Here is a 20,262-nt window from a genome sequence, read left to right on the forward strand (position 1 = left end):
GAAGTTAAGGAAGAACCTACGGGAAACAAAGAGGCTGGACGAACCTCAATAAAGTTTCCAATGTTAACTACATCAAATTATACTGTTTGGTGTATGAGGATGAAGATATCACTCAAGGTTAGCGAGGTTTGGGAAACGATTGACCCTGGAGTAAAGGATGAGAAGAAAAATAACATGGCGATCGTATTCTTGTTTCAATCTATACCTGAAGCATTGATTCTCCAAGTTGGCGACTTGGACACGGCGAAAGGCGTGTGGGATGCAATAAAAGCACGAAATCTTGGAGCAGAAAGAGTTAGAGAAGCTAGACTGCAAACGTTAATGGCGGAGTTTGATAGACTCAAGATGAAAGATGGAGATACGATTGATACTTTTGTAGGAAAACTATCTGAGATCTCTTCTAAAGCCACAGCTTTGGGAGAAGTTATAGAAGAGTCTAAGATAGTTAAGAAGTTTCTCAAAAGCTTGCCTAGGGTGAAATACATTCAGATTGTTGCTTCGATCGAACAACTTCTTGACCTAAATACTACAAGCTTTGAGGACATCGTTGGAAGGATGAAAGCCTATGAAGAGAGGATCGCTGAAGACGAGGAAGAAGAACATGAGGATCAAAACAAACTTATGTACACAGATTCTGGACAAGAAAGTATTGGAGGCTATGGAAGAGGTCGAGGAAGGAGCGGTCGCGGTGCCTGGAGAGGAAGAGGCCGAGGACGTCAAGGAACGTTTGCAAGCCAGAAAGAGGCTTATAAGCGACGTCTGGCCGGAGATATCTCACATATCACCTGCTTCTGCTGCGATAAACTTGGCCACTACGCTTCGGACTGTCCTGACAAGCAACTCAAACTCCAAGAAGCAGTTGAGAAGAAGGAGGAAGACACTCATGAAGCTGATGAACTAATGATGAACGAGGTCGTCTATCTCAATGAAAACAAAGTGAATCCAAATGTATTCGAAGCTGACTTGGATACAATGAACGTATGGTATCTCGACAATGGCGCGAGTAACCACATGAGTGGAAACCGTTTATTCTTCTATGAACTTGATGAAACCATCTTAGGAAAGGTGAGATTTGGAGATGACTCCCGAATTGATATAAAGGGCAAAGGTTCTGTTCGCTTTATCTTCAATAATGGCGAGAAGAAGGTGTTGAAGAATATATACTACATTCCTGGACTGAGAAGCAATATAGTTAGTCTAGGGCAAGCCACCGAGGTTGGCTGTGAAGTACGAATGAAGGATGAGACATTAACATTGCTTGATCGTAATGGTAGAGTTATGGTGAAGACTACACGATCGAATAATAGACTATACAAAGTAGTCTTACAAGCTGATCAATTGCATTGTCTGCAAATAGCATCAACTAATGAAGCATCGATATGGCATGCCCGGTTAGGCCACATAAACGACGAGAAGTTAAAATTAATGATAAACATGGAGCTTGTTGTTGGCGTACCAAAGCTCACCAACGACGAGGAAACTTGCTTCTCCTGCTTACTTGGAAAGCAAACAAGGAAGCCGTTTCCAAAAGAAACACGATTTAGAGCTTCAAAACCGTTGGAACTAATACACGGAGACCTTTGCGGACCAATCTCACCTCCAACTCCTGCACAAAAGCGATATGTTTTTGTGATTATCGATGATCATACGAGGTATATGTGGACCATCTTAATGAAAGAAAAAGGGGAAGCCTTTGACAAATTCAAGAAATTCAAGAAACTTGTGGAACAAGAAACACAACACAAAGTAAAAACTTTTCGGTCAGACAGAGGAGGAGAATTCTTGTCTCTTGAATTTCAAGACTATTGTGAAAAGAATGGTATTATGCGACACCTAACGGCACCCTATTCTCCTCAACAAAACGGAGTAGTCGAAAGACGTAACCGAACCCTTTTGGAGATGACGAGGAGTATTCTAAAGCACATGCATGTGCCAAATATGTATTGGGGAGAGGCAGTAAGACACTCTACTTACCTTATCAACCGTGTTGCGACAAGGGCTCTGGACGGGAAGACACCATACGAGGCCCTACGTTCCTATAAACCAAACCTTACTCATCTGCGGGTGTTTGGATGTGTGTGTTATGCACGAACAGAGAGAGCTGGTAGAAAGAAACTTGATGATAGGTCAAGGGTACTTGTGCACTTGGGAACGGAACCAGGATCAAAGGCTTATCGCCTTTATGATCCATCGAGCAAAAGAATCATCGTGAGTAGGGATGTTATCTTCGATGAAAGAAAGGAGTGGAGCTGGAACAAAACAGAGAAAACAGAACATAATGGAGAAGGAGAATTTATTGTTCCAATAAAGAAGATAAGTGATAAAGGGGACATCACGGCTGATGAAGAAAACGAAGTTGTTGAGGCTACTGATGAAGAAGAAGAAGAAGAAGAGCTCGAGGATGAAGAGGATGAAGTGCAACCTAGACGATCTCAAAGATTGACTATGAAGCCTTCTTATCTCGATGATTACGTCTTGTTGGCTCAAGTAGACGGAGAACGTTTGTTGATGATAATAAATGATGAGCCATGGGACTTTAAGGAAGCAAAAGAGATAAAAGTATGGATTGATGCGTGTAAACACGAGATCTTCTCTATAGAAAAGAATAACACATGGGACCTTGTTGAGCTACCGGTTGGAGTAAAGCCAATTGGGCTTAAATGGGTGTTCAAGATCAAACGCAATGCCAATGGAAGCATTAGCAAGTACAAAGCTCGGTTGGTGGCAAAAGGATATGTACAAAAACATGGAATTGATTATGACGAGGTGTTTGCACCAGTGGCTCGTGTCGAGACTATACGCTTGATCATTGCTCTCGCGGCTTCAAATGGATGGGAGGTTCATCACCTAGACGTAAAGACCGCATTTCTCCATGGAGAACTAAAGGAAGATGTGTATGTTGTGCAACCAGAAGGGTTTATTGTCAAAGGAGAAGAGACTAAGGTTTATAAACTAAGAAAGGCTCTATACGGACTACGCCAAGCACCTAGGGCTTGGAACATCAAACTGAATCAAATACTGCGTGGGCTTAACTTCAAAAGATGCTCAAAGGAGCCGTCACTTTACCGGAAAGAAGAAAGTGGAAATCTTCTCGTGGTGGTCGTGTATGTTGATGACCTACTTGTCACCGGCTCTTCCCTCGATATGATATTAATGTTTAAAAGTGGAATGGCAAGGCAATTTGAGATGAGTGATCTTGGTAAGCTAACCTATTACTTAGGAATCGAAGTTCATCAAAGAGAGGATGGCATTATCTTAGTACAAGAGAGATATGCAAAGAAGATCCTTGAAGAAACCGAGATGAACACGTGTAACCTTACACATACACCGTTGGAGATGAATGCAAAGATGTCTAAGGCGAGTAATGAGACGAGGTACCGTCGGAGCATTGGCTGTCTTCGTTACCTGTTGCATACTCGACCAGACTTGTCTTTCTCTGTTGGATTGCTCAGTAGATATATGCAAGAGCCTAAAGAACCGCATGGTGCTGCATTAAAACAAGTCTTAAGATACTTGTGAGGCACGTGTTCTCTTGGACTGTTCTTTGCGCGTGGTAAAGGTCTAAAACTTGAAGGTTATAGCGATGCCTCACATAATGTGGATGATGATGATGGAAAGAGTACAACGGGTCATGTGTTTTACCTTGGTGATAGCCCTATATCTTGGTGTTCAACTAAACAAGAGATAGTGGCTTTGTCAAGCTGTGAGGCAGAGTTTATGGCCGCGACCGAGGCTGCAAAACAAGCAATTTGGTTGCAAGAACTATTAAGTGAAGTTCTTGGCAAGGCATGTGAACGTGTGGTCATACGAGTTGACAATAAATCTGCGATCGCGCTTACTAGAAATCCTGTGTTTCATGGCCGTAGTAAACATATACATCGAAGGTTCCATTTTATTAGAGAATGTGTTGAAAACGAGCAAGTAGAGGTTGAGCACGTTCCGGGGAATGAACAGAAAGCGGACATCCTTACAAAGTCACTTGGAAGAATTAAATTCAAGGAAATGAGAAGTTTGATTGGAGTACAAGATGTGTGCGATGAGGAGTTCAAGCTTAAGGGGGAGAATGTTGAGTTAAGCTTGAAGAAAAAGGAAACTTAGGAAACAAGCAATTAACCTAATCCTATCATGTTGAGGAATTGGAAGTTAACATATATGTTAACTTATAGGATTAGGAAAATATAGCTCTCTATATATATATATATATATATATATGCTGATGTCGATGATAAGAACTTGTGAGTTGTGAAAGCTAGAGAGCTTGATTGAATTGTTGTTAAGCTTTGCTTGATTGATTGAATAAGAGAAGGACTTCTTATTATTGTCTTGAGTTTCTTTTAAGCTTTGTGATTCTATAGTTAGGGGGGTTCCTTTGCTTATTAAGAGATCGGTTAGTACGAAGTCACCCATAACTAAAGCTAGTAACTCCAGTGGTCTTACCAGATCATACGAGGGCTTTTCTTATTTAAGGGATATAAGTATTAGCCTCAGAAGCTCCACAGAAACTACATCCATCTTCATCTTGGGATTATGGTTCCTCTATAAGAAAAGGAAGCCATGTACGACATCAAAGCGGGAGCACACTTGACATGGAGACTCATAGGGTATGATACCAACTCTAAGCAAAGAATGTGCCGGTGAAAGAAGAAATGTTGCATCATCCAATAGTGACGACATTTGGAAAGTCTAGTCCGAACCGGAGTAGTAGTTATGGACGCGGTGGTGGAACAAAGGAGAAGAATAAACAGAGTTCTAAACAAAGGGAGACAGAGGTGCATATAGAGAGTGATGAAAATGCAAGTGAAGCAGCAGCGATGATGAGTAATGTTGGAGTTCCTCCTCCTCCTAGTAAAGTAGAGAGTTTGAAACCTCCTCCTAAGCTGGAGAACAAATGCAATTGCTCTATAATGTGATGTGTAAATTTTTGTATGCTTGTTCTTGTTGTTGTTTGGGGTTTTATATGTTTTAAAGGTTTTAAGAGTATTTTACGTTTGTTGTGAGAGGAATAGATCACGATTTCGGTTGCCGTTTCGTGGCATAAACCCTTATTTATAGTTTTATATATTTTACTTGAACATCAAAGTTATCATTCTTTCACGGCCATACTAGAGAATTTACGAATGTAATATCTTACTAGTTACTTCGTCTGTTGTACTAAATGTAATATTTGTAACAGGAAAATTTTTCACTTTGTAGTAGGGGTGGGCATTTTACCCGAAATCCGAAGTGGCACCCGAACCCGATCCGAAAAACCCGAACCGAAATCCGAACCGAAGTAGCAAAATATCCGAACGGGTATTGAATTAGGAGAGATTGGATATCCGAACCCGAATGGGTAATATCCGAACCCGAATGGATATCCGAAAATAACCGAACATATGATAATTAACCTTATATTTATAGTTTACATCTTTCATTTTATATAAAATATTTATATTGATACTACACATACTTTAAATTCATATGATATACATACAATTACGTAGAAGATGATTTGTTATTCGCTTAAAATGCATGTCAAACTTTTTATTTCAGCAATTAACAAAAAATTACATCCAAAATTTAAAAACAATAACCAAATTAATGTCTTTTTAGTTTGAAAATGTTATGTCCAAATCTATTAACCATGCAATCTATTAAAAATAAAAAAATAGTTAAGTGAAAAGTTATATATTTAAATACAAGAAATTTTAGAAATGAAAATTTTCATTTTTTTTCTTCAAAATCTAAATATCCGAACCCGATCCGAAATAACCGAAACCGAACTTAAAATACCCGAACCCGACCCGAAGTACAGAAATACCCGAACGGGTTCTACACCTCTATACCGAAATACCCGAAAATCCGAAATACCCGATCCGAACCCGAACGGGTACCCGAACGCCCACCTCTACTTTGTAGCATCATGGAACATTTGTTATTGACTTTAACAATATGTAAAAGTTTTTCATGATTGCATACAAAAAAGGCAACTAAAACCGATGGTAAGGAAATGGTTTCACGTGACCATTTTGATTCGGGGTCCCGTCCACTTTGAAAATGGATTTCGAAATGTGTTCAACCATGTTGGCGTCTTCGTCAGCCACAACAACATACCTACAAAAGTACAAAAAAAAGTAACATTAATACCACAAACTATTAAAGGTAACGTGAAAAATAATAACATGTTTGAGCTGGTGTGGTTACACAACTAGTACAAACTATTAGTTGAGCTAGTGTGGTTACACAACTAGTACAAACTATTAGGCTACATATTCATGTTTTCTCGTCCTTTCTATGGACTAGTTGTAACCTTTAACTTTAAAGCTTACTAGGTGGTTGCTCGCGAATTCGCGAATTAGGGCTGTTCAATATGGTAAAACCGAACCGTACCGAACCGAACCGAACCGAAATAGAAATATGGTTTGGTTTTGGTATATACCATATAAACCGAATGGATATAATTTTATAAAAACCGTAGGATTTGGATATGGTTTGGTATATAACCGAATAAACCGAACCAAACCGATTAAAAGTAGAAACATGTAAATATGTATCTATTTTATAACAATACATAAAAATCTATTTGTTACATAAGTTAAATTTGTGTTAATAACTATTACCATAATTTTATAGTAATAAAAAACCTTAATTTGTAAAACACTTGAACTATAACTAAATAACAATACATCGCAATTCAGACATCTTATTTTCTAAGTCTTTTTTTGATCTTTTTGATTTATTTTAGTCTTCACTAAATTAATATGAAGATTATAAATTTGATGGACAATAATTAATGGAAAATTTTCAATTGAAAAAGCATGACTTTAATGAACACTAAATATGGAAGAGTGGAAAAACTTTTCTTTCATGTTTCTGTTTTGTTTCATATTTTTATTTTCAAAATTTCAAGCTTTGATTTTAGTTATAGATTTGATTATTTTATTTGATGGTAGAAGCATTTTTACTTTTTTGTTCATTTATTTGAACATGTAATATATTTTTAATAAATAACTGCGTTGACAATATGACTCTAAAATTCATATAATATGATCTCAAACAAAATAATTATGTTTTTTGGTATAAAACCGAATAAACCGAAAACCGACAGTATATAAACCGAACCAAAGTAAATATGGATTTAGAATGGTAGTTATATTTTACTAACCAAAATACCGAAAACCGAAAAAACCGAACCGATATCCGGATTGAACACCCCTATCGCGAATATAAATATTATAAGAAAATATATATTATATAATGTCATAAAGTTTAAATAATAATTAGAAACATTAAAAATATAATTTTTAACTTCAATTAGTTTGAAAATCAATCGTAAAGTTTCTATAAATTTGATGTAAAAATAACTGATGAATATTTAGTAATATCAATTATTTGTAAAATTATACATGTAATTATCACATTAACTTCTCCAACATATATTATGCATCTTTTTCGGCCTCTTCTTATTTTTTGCTAAATTTTTGCTAATGTTTTCCTAATTTTTTACATAATTTTACCAAATATTTATTTCTCTCTCTATATAGTAATCAAATTATAACAATTTTCTTAAACTCTCTCTATGATTGACACATAGGCAAAAATTACTTAAGTGAATTCTCATTTAATATATAGGAGGATCATGTAGTATGCTCATCTTTTCTGATCATTGCAATATTCTACTCTTCTAGATCATATATGCAAAGCATATATGGTGTTGCATGCAACATTAGTAATGATAGTAATCCAAATATAAGAGAAATATTGACTCCAATAAAGTCAATAGGACACCATCCTCTCCCACAAAGCTAAATGATCCACATTCCACACAACTAAATACTAGACAAAAGAATGTGCAACTTTGTTTCAGCTAGTCCAGAGAAAGGACGAGAAAACATGAACATATAGCCTAATAGTTTGTACTAGCTGTGTAACCACACCAGCCTAATAGATATATACCTAAAGGTAAAGTGAAAAATAATAAGATAATATACTTGATGGGTCCAATGACGGAGACAATCGCATGAGAAACACCTAGCCTCTCTTTCCTACTCAGGTAGCTAGAAGGCTCATCTAAGACATAGGCGTCAGCTTCTTTCAGTAAAGCAGCAGCAAATTTCACTTTTTGGATGCCTGCTTTTGTCAACTGACTTGGTAGAGAGTAGAGAATCCCATCGTCAATACCAACCATGTTGCACATTTCCATAATCTTGTAAGGATTCCTTCTGCTGTGGTGACCGAGGATATCTACCGTTTCCTGAAATGTCTTCTGTTGTTGCATCTCGATTAACTCCTCATATGACACAAGCTGTGTCTTCATAGAAACCTATACAAATATAACAATTTCTCAGGCAATGACACTAACATCAATTCTTAACAACAAGAGAAGTCATTCCCAACACATTCCAGCCCAAAATTGAACATAAATCTAGTTTTCTAATGCAGTCAAATACAAATTTACCAGTAGAACTCATAATCATTCATTGTGACCATGGACTTGATTTCATTTCAAAACACGATCCACTGAATAGAGTTAAGTATGTAGAGCATACGTAGAGATTATATGATAAAAGGTTCAACATAACAAAAAAAGACTTCTTAATGGTTTTTTTTTTACCTTAAGGTCATTCACTCTGATTCGAGCTAAGTAGGTACGAAATTCTTTTGCTCTGGGATGCTCCTTGATGATATCAAGATGATGCATGATAGCTTCCCACTGTGGAGGTTCCTGCATATGATAAATAAATTAAATGAAAAACGAACAATCAGTAATGTTCATGTAGAAATAACAGAACATTTGATAATTAATATACCTCTGGTTTGCACAGATTCGGCACTAAATTTCCAGCTAATAGGTTGAGCACCGTTGTTTTACCCGTGAGCTTTGGTCCAACTAGCCCTATCGACTCTCCTAGCTTCAGATGTGGAAAGCCGAATAGATGAAAACCATCATCACCATAGCTGTATATTGGAGGTCGCACAACATAATACGGACCCTCTCCCTCTCCGGCAGAGAAATACTCATCATCAGAGTCTGAGTTATAGTTATGCTCCATCATATGTATGATGATCGCAATGAGCAGCAAGCACTAGTTTGTTAAACAAAAAATACTGCAACTTCACCAATAACTTAGACAACTGACGACTAAAACCAAACTCATAGATGTTTAAGCATTGGAACAAACATCTATGAGTTTTAACGATTATCTTGCCCGAAATCGCCTAATTTCAAAAAAAAAAATTTGGATCTTCAACGTATACAAAACGTAAATCGCCTACTCGACTAACAAAACTTTCTAAAATATACCGGCTAACAAATTAAATGAATTGACAATGCGGAAACGGTGAGAAGAAGGAAAAAAAAGTCAACGAAAACTAACCTAGGTCGTTTTGAATTTTTTGCAGTGAATCGAGTTGGGGAGAGCAGAGAGATTTGCGAAGACTGAAGAAAAACTTGGCGACAAAGTTACCGTTGGAAACCAATAGCTTTTTGGAGAACAAAAGAGATCAAACAATAGAATTTGAAGAAAAACGTGGCGATAAAGTTACCGTTGGACACCAATAGACTTTGAAGAAAAACAGAAAGACCAAAAGCTTTTTGGGCGGCCCATCAAATGTTATGGGCTATTTTCTCCTAGTCATTGAATGCACACAGATACTGATTGATATGCTAAAACAGTTTAAAAAAAAAGAAGACCTGGACGGTATGCTCTTTCAAGGCCAATGGGGATGATCTCAGAACCAAAGTATGGGAACCCGGCAGCTTCTTTTGGTGGTAGACCAAGAACTGAAGTGTCAACTTACTGAAAACAAGCACGGCTGAGAGTAGAAGAACAAAAGGGATCAAATTCATCAATCAACATGCATGAAGATAAAATTAATGTATGGTGGTGGGGGCAATGCTATCTCACCTCAACAAAACCATCACCGAAGTTGACTCCATTGCCAAAGTTGTAAGTGCGAGAAAGGGGGCGATTGAGAGAGAAAGATTTGAACTGAGTTAAGATGAAGATCTTTCTAATAACACTGTTGATGCAATTGCTCATTGGTATATTATCTATCAGCCTGTAACACCCTCCAATTGGCACCGCAGGTTTAGCTCTCTTGCTTGTAAGAGGGAACAAGTGAGTCCCAGCACCGCCACCTAGTATGATAGATGCCACATTCTTTGGGTCCGCTCTTGGAGTTCTCAACAGAGGCTCCTGAAAAATATGTATTAAGTTATAAATAATTTTACTAAAATTTGTTTACTTATCTAAAAAAATAACCAACCTTGTAAGTAAGAAACTAATAAAAAATGTAATCCATTTAAATATTTATATATATATATATATATATATTATAGTTGAATCCAAAAAATAGATGTAATACAATATTCTAAAGTGATAACCAAACTAATTAGACATAACATTCTGAAATCATATGTCTGATTTAAATAACATAATATTATTATATTAAATTTACATATAAATTATAAAATAATTTTAAATTAAAAGTAAATTATTAATCAATTATTATAATATATTTATATAATAAATATTTGTATCCGTGCATGAGCATATGAATATCACCTAGTATGTCTAATGTCAGTTCTCTAATTCCCAACTAGTCAGAACTACAGAAAGGTTATTAACCTGGTCTTGGTGTTCTCGCTTACACCTATTGGAACTTCCCCTTCTGCCAATAGAGATACGATTTCAGCTTCTGTTTGGTAGAAGCCAGCTCCCATCATCATAGTATCCTGAAGCTCTACTTCAGACTCTACACGTGATCGTATTCTCACAATTCAAGAACACATTTTGAAGAAGCTAGGATCGATAAATATTACTATCAGCTGAAACAACGGTAGTAAACACATTCAAGAACCGTACCCTGCATTTATCAACTTTGGTAGGTGGCAGAAACCATGGAGACGTGACGAAGAGAGTTTTTGTATCGTAAAACTGGAACTTATAACATGTTCAACGTGGAGTTCTTACTCCAATATCTAGATAAAAATATATTAAAAAATCAAAATTAAAAGAAAGAGGAAGAAACTTTGGTAGAAACATCTCAAACAATGATTTCTCAGTACACATGTCCACTTTTATTGGTTTTAGTTTTCATTAAAATTAAGATGTAATTATTTAACTAAATAATAAAATAATATTTTCAGATCAGGTATTCTAAAAGAGATATTCCCGATGAAGGTGCTCTTGGGACGCTGCCAGGAACAGAGATAAACGGTGTGATTATATTTCACTGAGTCACTACACTGTTCCTTTTTTTTAGAAAAATCACTAGACTGTTCTTGTCGATAAGAATAAGAGTCACCTGCTCCGTGAGAGTAAAGTTGGAACCAAAAAAAAAAAGAATGATCCTATTTTTTCGATATCCTGCCAAAAGTCATTGAACAAAAATGCCTAGCCAACAAAATAAAATAAACGTCAGAGAGGAAGCATATATACTGAATAATATGAAATGCTAAACACAAAATTAAAGAAACCTGGATATTATGCTCTTTCACGGCCAATGGGATGATCTCAAAACCAAAGTCGTTGGATTCAGGATAACTCGATCTCAGACACATATACTGAATAATATGATATGTTTCATGATCCTCAGACACACCTCTCATCCATGGGAAGACAAGAATGTACACTGAATGCTGAAAAACCTAATAAAAACGAAAAACTACAACCATCCATGTGATGTGTAAACCAGCTAAGTTTGGATTTGTGATATATTGTGTTTTTGACACTTTGTATATATGTTTTCTAAATGGTTTTCAAATCCTTATCGAGTTCTTTTTTTGAGTTATTACATGTTTGGAGTAGTTGTGGAACATTTGGAGGGATTGATATTACGTGTATACGCACACCAAATAACCTAATGTGCACACTACCACAATCGAGTGGTATGTCGATGTAGCACTTTAGGATCGAATCCACAGAGACCAACTATTACACTTTATCTTTATGGGATCAATATCAAGCTAAAACAATATAGGGGTTTTAAAGTTGATTTCGTAACAAGCAAGTAAAAAGATTAATTAAAGATTTCAGATGATTAAAATGCTAGCCTAGGATGGTTTGGTCGGGTGTTAAGCAAGTGTGAGCCAAACAATTATTCAAGTTTAATTAAGAGCAAGTCTAGAACTCGGATCACTCAAGTAGAACAGCCCACTGTCGTGGAACTGCCCCCTATGCTGATCGATCTTGATACCTAAACTCTCGTTTGGATCAAGATGCGACAGCAAGCAATAGAGATCAAGTCCGATAGGTTCACCAAACACCCTAATATCTACTTTCGCTGATTAGGGATGCTAGGCTCATTCATAACAGATCTAGCAACCTATTACACGGTTAATGAACAGGTTAAACCTAGGATCTAACATTAAGCGGCCAGATTAATGCAAGCATTAAGAACAATTATGAATGAAGACAATCAATGGTTTCACTTATCTATGTTTAACTCACAGATCTAACACCCTAGACTAAGCAAGTTGACTACTCAGCCATGAACAGAGAAAACACAGAGATCAATTCTGAATAAGACTTCATGTAAATAAAAGAGATAGAAAGAGGATTCAGGATAATCTTCTCTATGGTGAGAGAGATGGAGCCTTCTCCCTTTACAATCCAAAAGCACAAAAGTCTCCAATGGTTTTCTTCTGTCTAGAATAGCGTAGAATGATAAAGAGAAACAGAAAATATGATATATCCAAGCCACAGGCGGCTGAGAGAGAAAATATAGATAATTAGAGCAAATCCTGTAATGATTGTAGTTTCCTAAAAAATATCTGCCGCTGGAACACTCACTCGGAACAGTCACTCGGGTTGCTCCGCTATCCGGAACAGTCATCAAGACTGTTCTGCGTGAAAACCACCAAATTGCATTGTTTTCTGCCTCTTTTGTTCCAGCTGATCCATCTCCCATCCAATGCAGCTCCAGACCTGTAATGACTCCAAAAGGACTAGGAAGACTCGATAAAGACTTGAAAACCAATTTAAAAGCATATATACAAGATGTATAAAACACCATATATCAATTCCCCCAGACTTAGATCCTTGTTTGTCCTCAAACAATGTCAAGTATCAAGAACAGGGAGAAAGGTTTGAAAGTGTGGGAACTCTCCTATTCTCAGCAACCATACTTTAACCACGAATCTCTGAACCATACAAGCAGTAAAACTAGGACAACACACCCTTACCGGAACCCCACTGACTGCTGTTCAAAAATCGGCTCCATACTCTTCATCTCAAACCTGAAAAAGCAACACTATCGAGACAGAACTCCCTACATTCATTTAAGAGTAGCGTGAGCTTCTCATCACAGGCATCATTCAGGGTAGACGGTCTAGGTGTGGAACAGGCTATTTAATGGTGGAGTTAAGAGTGTTTAGGGGCTACCATTTCATTGAAGAGGATGCAGGATATCACACAAAATGGCAAGAGAGGATAGATCCATTGATGTCCACAGCCTCTACTCGTTTTTGCTCTATCTGGTGCGACTGTTCTGATGACGGAACATGCAACTGATTGTTCTGCTTTCTACATTCCTCTACACACTCTTCAATAATTGGTACCAACTTCTTTCTCGACCTTTTCAGTGGCTCAATGTTTTTTTTCTGTCTTCCCCTTCTCCATCACATTAATCTCGTTTTTTTTTTTTTTTTTGAAGACTGATATGGTGATGTGACGAAGAAGGAGGTAATACATGATCGTTCTGAGTGCCACTGGTGGTTCTGATTTCGCGACCATTCTGGTTTCCACCCCTGCTCTTGCGCAGTTCATTGGTTATGGAGCGGTTGCTCCCTTAATCTGCTTGTTCTCCTTTCTGACATAATTTCTGCAGCAGTAACGAGTAGGAGGCTGCGTTGATCCTTTCCTCTCCGACCTTTTTGCACATATCTGCACATATGACACTGAAAAACAAATGCATGAAGGTGGAATAAAGGCTAAGGTGCAGGGTGGGAACTAGCTAAAGATGAGCTAGCCACTCAGGATCAGCAAGATGGATAAAAAGGATAAGAAGTCCTGAGTGTGTTCTCGTTTCCCTGATCTAATGCCCATAACAAGAAGAATTTCAGTCAAGATTAGGTTCAAGTAAGGTGGAGTTAAGTCTACCCAGTGTAACCTGATCGGCTGAGAACTTCTGGAGAATCAAGTGAGATATGTCAGGGTGTTCCAGGTCCACATGTGTGTCTTTCGCCACTGCTAAGGTCACTGAATAAGATAACTAAAGCACGAGGTGGTCAGTGATCAACACAGAATAAGGTCCTAATTCCCACAAAATTTTGACTGACTCAATAAAAACTGACTCAAATTGACCCAAAAGAAAAACAAAAAAAAAAAACGAGTTAGTAAACGACGAAAACCCTCCCCCAGACTTACTTCACAACGTCCCTGGTGTGAAAATAAATCAGAGAGAAGGAGAAAACAAGAATATTTTTTTTTTTTTGGGTCGAGATACTTACCTGGCGCGGAGCAGCCTGACAGAGCAAGACGCGGTTGCTCCGGTAAAGGATGCTCTGGAATGAGAGCAGCCAGCTGCTTGCTCCAGTCAAGGGTCTCGGATTTTCTGATTTATGACCTGAGACTCAACAAACTAAAAACAAAAATAAGTAAAAAAAAGAAAATCCTAATGTTAATGACACTTACCAGTGGGTTGCCTCCCACCAAGCGCTTGGTTTAAGTCTCTAGCTTGACTTGGTGACTGGGATCAGTCGGGTTGAGCAGGAGGGCTTGTTCCAAAACAAGCTCCACAATCAGACATGTTCAGCTCCAGAACTCTGCTCAACAACCCTTTCACAGCAGCTTTCCCTTTCTCCTTCAGCTCATGTGTGAGAATAGCTCTGACTTTAGAGAAAGGTTTAGAGGTACCCTTGTACTTTACCTCATACTCAATGGAGTTCTCATCACACTTGAGAGGTATCAAAGTCATTGTAGGATCTCCCTTGACCCTTTTCTTCTGGACTTTCTGTTTCACCCTTGAATTCCCTCTGAATTTAGTAGGATCAGTGCTAGGATCTTCATCAAAGAACAGTCTGCTCTCACCCTTATCACCATGCTCCTTTCTGGAACAACTTTCAGCTTTTCTACATCAAACACTGAGATGCGAGAGGCGTGTGATGAGGAAGATCTGGTGGGTACAGCCTTGTAGAAAACTTTCTTGTTGATGTTGGAGAAGCAGACTCTCTTGTTGGGCATATCGATGGTTGCTCCAACAGTAGCCATGAATGTCCTTCCAAATATCAAAGGCATCTCATGATCCTTGTTCATCTCAACAACTTGAAACTCAGCAGGAACAATGCATTCCCCTACTTGAACATGAAGGCTGCGGATGGTTCCATATGGGACTGCTCTGGAAGAGTTTGCAAAAGTCAGGGTCAGCTGAGAACGCTCAACATCAGCAATACCCAAATCGTCTACAATAGCCTTTGAGACGAGATTCACACAAGAACCAGAGTCACAAAGAGCGTCCTTGAAGGTTGTTCCTGCGATGGAACATGGGAAAACAAACTTTCCAGGATCATCAACCTTAGGCAATACCTTCAGTGCTGGTGTAGACAGTGCTTTGGTATAGAGGACCTTGATCTCCTCTTGAGTCTCTCTACAGTGTTTAAAGAACTGGAGCAATGGACGAATCTGCAGAGCATCTTCGAATGCAAGTTCTTTAGGAAGCCTTCTCACCATCTTGTTAAAACCTATCAGCTGCTCTTCACTAATGGGATCCATCAGATGTCTAGGTGGAATTGGATAGGGAACCTTAGGAACATAGACTCGCACTGGTGGAGTTTCAGCAGGTTCGCTAGGAGCAGTCACTCCAGAGCTAGCAGACTGCTCTGAGTTCTCTTCTGCGCCTAGAACAGTCTCAGCAAACGGCTGCTCTATTGCATTACAGTGCTCAGTCCTAGGATTTTTATCAGTTCTTCCAGGGAGCGTCTCTTGTTGCCTCTTGACAGTCTCAGCTGTTTGAGCAAGCTGAACATCGATCTTTCTCATATGGATCGCAAGATTGTCATACTTGTTATTCAGCTCAGTGAACATGTTGCCCATCCTGGTGTCAATTTCTGTGGTTACCTGATTCAACACCTTGGCCTGAACCTGCTGACCCTGCAACAGCTGTTCCATCATCATACCCAGACCCTTCAGCTCATCCGGTTGACTGTTCTCAGTAGCTGGAACAGCCTGCTGATTGCTCTGCGGTTGTCGCTTGTTCTGGTTCTGAATCTGTCCGGACGTAGCTTGCTCCATGTTGAAGACGTGCCCTTGGTTGTTTTTCAGTAGCTGACCAACCTTGGCAGTCAGCTCATTTATTTTCTGGGTATCAGAACTGTTCCCTTTCTTGGAGCAATCACTCTCCTCTTTCTTATTAGCTGAGCTAGCAGCCATGTTTTCAATCAGCTTAAACGCTCCATCAGTGGTTTGAGTCATGAAGTCTCCATTGCTCGCAGAGTTTAGAGCACCTTGGTATTTCCAGTCCATTCCATCATAAAAAATGTCCACGAGGTAATCATCATCAAATCCATGGTGAGGACATTCTCTGCGATAGTCATTGAAGCGCTCCCATGCGTCGCAGAAAGGCTCATCAGTGAGCTGTCTGAAGGAGGTGATCTTGTTCCTCAATGCAGCTGTTCTCGCCTTAGAGTAGAAATGGCTGAGGAACGCTGATCGGACCTGTTCCCATGAAGTGAGAGAGCCGGTAGGGAGAGAGTTCAACCACCGTGCAGCTTTTCCATCAAGAGAGAATGGGAATAACATGCACGTGATGTAGTCTGGTGGAACACCATTCACGCGAGTGAAACTGCAGACTTTTTCGAAGCTCTCAATATGCTCCATTGGAATTTCTGTAGAGAGACCAGAGAACACCTTTCTCTGTACTAGACCGATCAAAGCAGGCTTGATCTCGAAGTCCTGCCTGGTGCAGAGTGGAGGAACAATGGCAGAGCGCGTAGTAGGGATGTTACGCGGAAGGTTTCTCTGCCCGATTGGAACAGTCTGCGCCTGTTGTTCCTGCTGCGCGAGAGCAGCCTGTTCAGCAGCATCCTGCTGAGCTTGGATGGTCTGCTGCATTTGTTGCATCTGCTGCTGCATGAGTGCCATAGCCGCAGCGAGATCATCCTGATTGGCGTGATCACCCATAGTGGTGTCAGTTTGCCTTGGCTGTTGACGATTTGTTCTTTCTAACCTTGCTAGCTCCTGGTTGGTAAATGTAACTAACTCTCCTTGTGCGTTTCTCCGAGTATGTCTACTGGTCATGCACCTGGAACATTAGCTGCAACAAAAAGGATAAGGCAAGTTAGAGGTCTTAGACTAAATAAATAACCGAAAAATAAAGGTAAAAAGATGGTCCCCGGCAACGGCGCCAATTTGATATTACGTGTATACGCACACCAAATAACCTAATGTGCACACTACCACAATCGAATGGTATGTCGATGTAGCACTTTAGGATCGAATCCACAGAGACCAACTATTACACTTTATCTTTATGGGATCAATATCAAGCTAAAACAATATGGGGGTTTTAAAGTTGATTTCGTAACAAGCAAGTAAAAAGATTAATTAAAGATTTCAGATGATTAAAATGCTAGCCTAGGGTGGTTTGGTCGGGTGTTAAGCAAGTGTGAGCCAAACAATTATTCAAGTTTAATTAAGAGCAAGTCTAGAACTCGGATCACTCAAGTAGAACAGCCCACTGTCGTGGAACTGCCCCCTATGCTGATCGATCTTGATACCTAAACTCTCGTTTGGATCAAGATGCGACAGCAAGCAATAGAGATCAAGTCCGATAGGTTCACCAAACACCCTAATATCTACTTTCGCTGATTAGGGATGCTAGGCTCATTCATAACAGATCTAGCAACCTATTACACGGTTAATGAACAGGTTAAACCTAGGATCTAACATTAAGCGGCCAGATTAATGCAAGCATTAAGAACAGTTATGAATGAAGACAATCAATGGTTTCACTTATCTATGTTTAACTCACGGATCTAACACCCGAACACCCTAGACTAAGCAAGTTGACTACTCAGCCATGAACAGAGAAAACACAGAGATCAATTCTGAATAAGACTTCATGTAAATAAAAGAGATAGAAAGAGGGTTCAGGATAATCTTCTCTATGGTGAGAGAGATGGAGCCTTCTCCCTTTACAATCCAAAAGCACAAAAGTCTCCAATGGTTTTCTTCTGTCTAGAATAGCGTAGAATGATAAAGAGAAACAGAAAATATGATATATCAAAGCCACAGGCGGCTGGGAGAGAAAATAGAGATAATTAGGGCAAATCCCGTAATGATTGTAGTTTCCTAAAAAATCTCTGCCGCTGGAACACTCACTCGGAACAGTCACTCGGGTTGCTCCGCTATCCGGAACAGTCATCAAGACTGTTCTGCGTGAAAACCACCAAATTGCATTGTTTTCTGCCTCTTTTGTTCCAGCTGATCCATCTCCCATCCAATGCAACTCCAGACCTGTAATGACTCCAAAAGGACTAGGAAGACTCGATAAAGACTTGAAAACCAATTTAAAAGCATATATACAAGATGTATAAAACACCATATATCAGGGACGGATGCAAAAAGAATGTAATTTGGAGAATTCCGTGCGGAGCAGCCGAATGGAGCAGCCGCTCCATCACTTAAGATTTTTAACAAAAGTTCCAAAGAATCAGAGATTTTACCTAGGGATCCCCTCTCTTTTTTTCAGCCGCCTGCGGCCTCTTCTATATATTCTTTCATTCTCTTTTTAATAATCACTTCAGTTTTTACGTAGAACACATATTCTAAAGAAATTACTTACGATTTGCTTCTTTGTAAGGGAGAAGGATCTTTCACATCCTAGAGAAGAACCCATGTGGGAACCAAAATTCGCACTGTCGATTTCCGTTTAAATAAAGAAACTAGGAAAACCCTAATTTCCCAGAGGACCCGGATATCTGTTAATTACCACACGTCAAGCAATCAGAACACGAGAATAACAACGATAAAAATAAGAAATCGAAAAGAGAGCAAAGTAGATCTTATTCCGAATCTGCGTATGAGCGTTACAACAAGGTATAAGCCTGGGCTCGAGAGCTGTCGGCGAGATTCCTAGTTCTAGCAACCCTAAGACGGCTAAACCTAATTGAGTCGCAGCTCGAAATAACAAAAACGGAAAATTGCCTAAATTGCTCTAAGTGCTAAGTTTGCTCTGAAAAAGTCCTCTCCCTTGCTCCTCGCCTAGGACTCCTTATATACTAGCTCCAAGGTCGGTTTACGCTATTACTCTTCTGCCCTTAAGCCGTCATAGCATAAAAATGGAGATATTCCATTTTCCCGATCTTCACAATTATCTTCAAAACTTCCGTATTTATCCGCGGAAACTTGACATTTATCCTTCCTCGTGGGCCAAGCGTGAACCATGCTGTGGTTCACGGGCTTTTGGTTAGGAAAAATCGTAGGATGGGCCTCGAGTCGTGTTTTAGGTCCCTTTGGGCCGTCTTCCGACTCGAGACGTTTACTACGAGTTTTCCGTGGTTTCTAATCCGCGAAGTTTGATCGATGAATTAGAATAGCGGGAAACATGGACTGAGCTTGCTACGGTCTTCGGGAGATGGCATTCGAAGGTTTGACGAGAATGCAAGGACTGGTGTCGTATCGATGTTCAGAAAGGTTCAATCGCTACACAGCGACCGAACTTTGGCTCGAGCCCGGTCGCTACGTAGCGACCGAGCGAGACGAGTGCTCGGTCGCTACGTAGCGACCGAGCGGGACGATCGCTCGGTCGCTACGTAGCGACCGAGCTTTGGCTCGGGCTCGGTCGCTACGTAGCGACCGAGCGGGATGATCGCTCGGTCGCTATGTAGCGACCGAGCTTTGGCTCGAGCCCGGTCGCTACGTAGCGACCGAGCGGATGAGCGCTCGGTTGCTGCATAGCGACCGGGCTTGGCTCGGGTTTGGTTGCTGCATAGCGACCGGACGGCGTGTATGCGTGGTGACCGAGCTTGGTTTGTTCGGTTTTGAATCCAAAGGATACTTCTTCGTAAAAACTTCGTATTGGTTATTTTTACAAAAATTACATCTCTTCTTTTACTATCTCTTTCGGAAATACGATCTCCAAGGATTTTCGGGTGGTAATTCCGTCGTAACCGTTTTTGACCCCAACGTTAGCCCCCCAGCCCGTTAGGATCATGCATCGTAGGATCCTAACGTGCGGTTAGGCATGTTTGGCAAGTTAGGCGTGATGGATGGAATTAATATCCGAAAGTCCGAGCTTGAATAGTAAATCCTCATGTATTATAAGAAGGGAGGTATTTTT

At 39.5% G+C, this 20,262-nt stretch overlaps 1 protein-coding gene and 1 non-coding gene across 2 annotated transcripts; one reads left to right on the top strand and one right to left on the bottom strand.

Annotated features, from left to right (window-relative positions):
* Positions 1-5,717: 5,717 nt before the first annotated feature.
* Positions 5,718-11,983, bottom strand: LOC108869642 (ABC transporter E family member 1-like). The gene is made up of 4 exons (XM_018654337.2): positions 8,790-11,983; positions 8,594-8,704; positions 7,971-8,302; positions 5,718-6,093 (listed from the first exon to the last, which is right to left on the bottom strand). Exons 1-4 carry the CDS (start codon positions 9,033-9,035, stop codon positions 5,970-5,972), a joined length of 813 nt encoding a protein of 270 aa, XP_018509853.1. The 5' UTR covers positions 9,036-11,983; the 3' UTR covers positions 5,718-5,969.
* Positions 11,984-16,482: 4,499 nt separating this feature from the next.
* LOC117128659 lies at positions 16,483-16,589 on the top strand. The gene has a single exon (XR_004452054.1). It is a non-coding gene; the product is annotated as a small nucleolar RNA R71 (small nucleolar RNA).
* The last annotated feature ends 3,673 nt before the right edge of the window (positions 16,590-20,262 follow it).

This window comes from Brassica rapa, chromosome A09 (genome assembly GCF_000309985.2).
Source record: "Brassica rapa cultivar Chiifu-401-42 chromosome A09, CAAS_Brap_v3.01, whole genome shotgun sequence".
NCBI lineage: Eukaryota > Viridiplantae > Streptophyta > Magnoliopsida > Brassicales > Brassicaceae > Brassica > Brassica rapa.

What these genes read in the sequence shown, in the direction of transcription:
- LOC108869642 (XM_018654337.2), bottom strand. Translation starts at nt 9,035, where the DNA reads ATGATGGAGCATAACTATAACTCAGACTCTGATGATGAGTATTTCTCT. An exon ending in CGAATCTGTGCAAACCAGAG is followed by an intron (nt 8,705 to 8,789) that starts GTATATTAATTA and finishes TATCATATGCAG; the next exon opens with GAACCTCCACAGTGGGAAGC. An exon ending in TCAGAGTGAATGACCTTAAG is followed by an intron (nt 8,303 to 8,593) that starts GTAAAAAAAAAA and finishes ATATTTGTATAG; the next exon opens with GTTTCTATGAAGACACAGCT.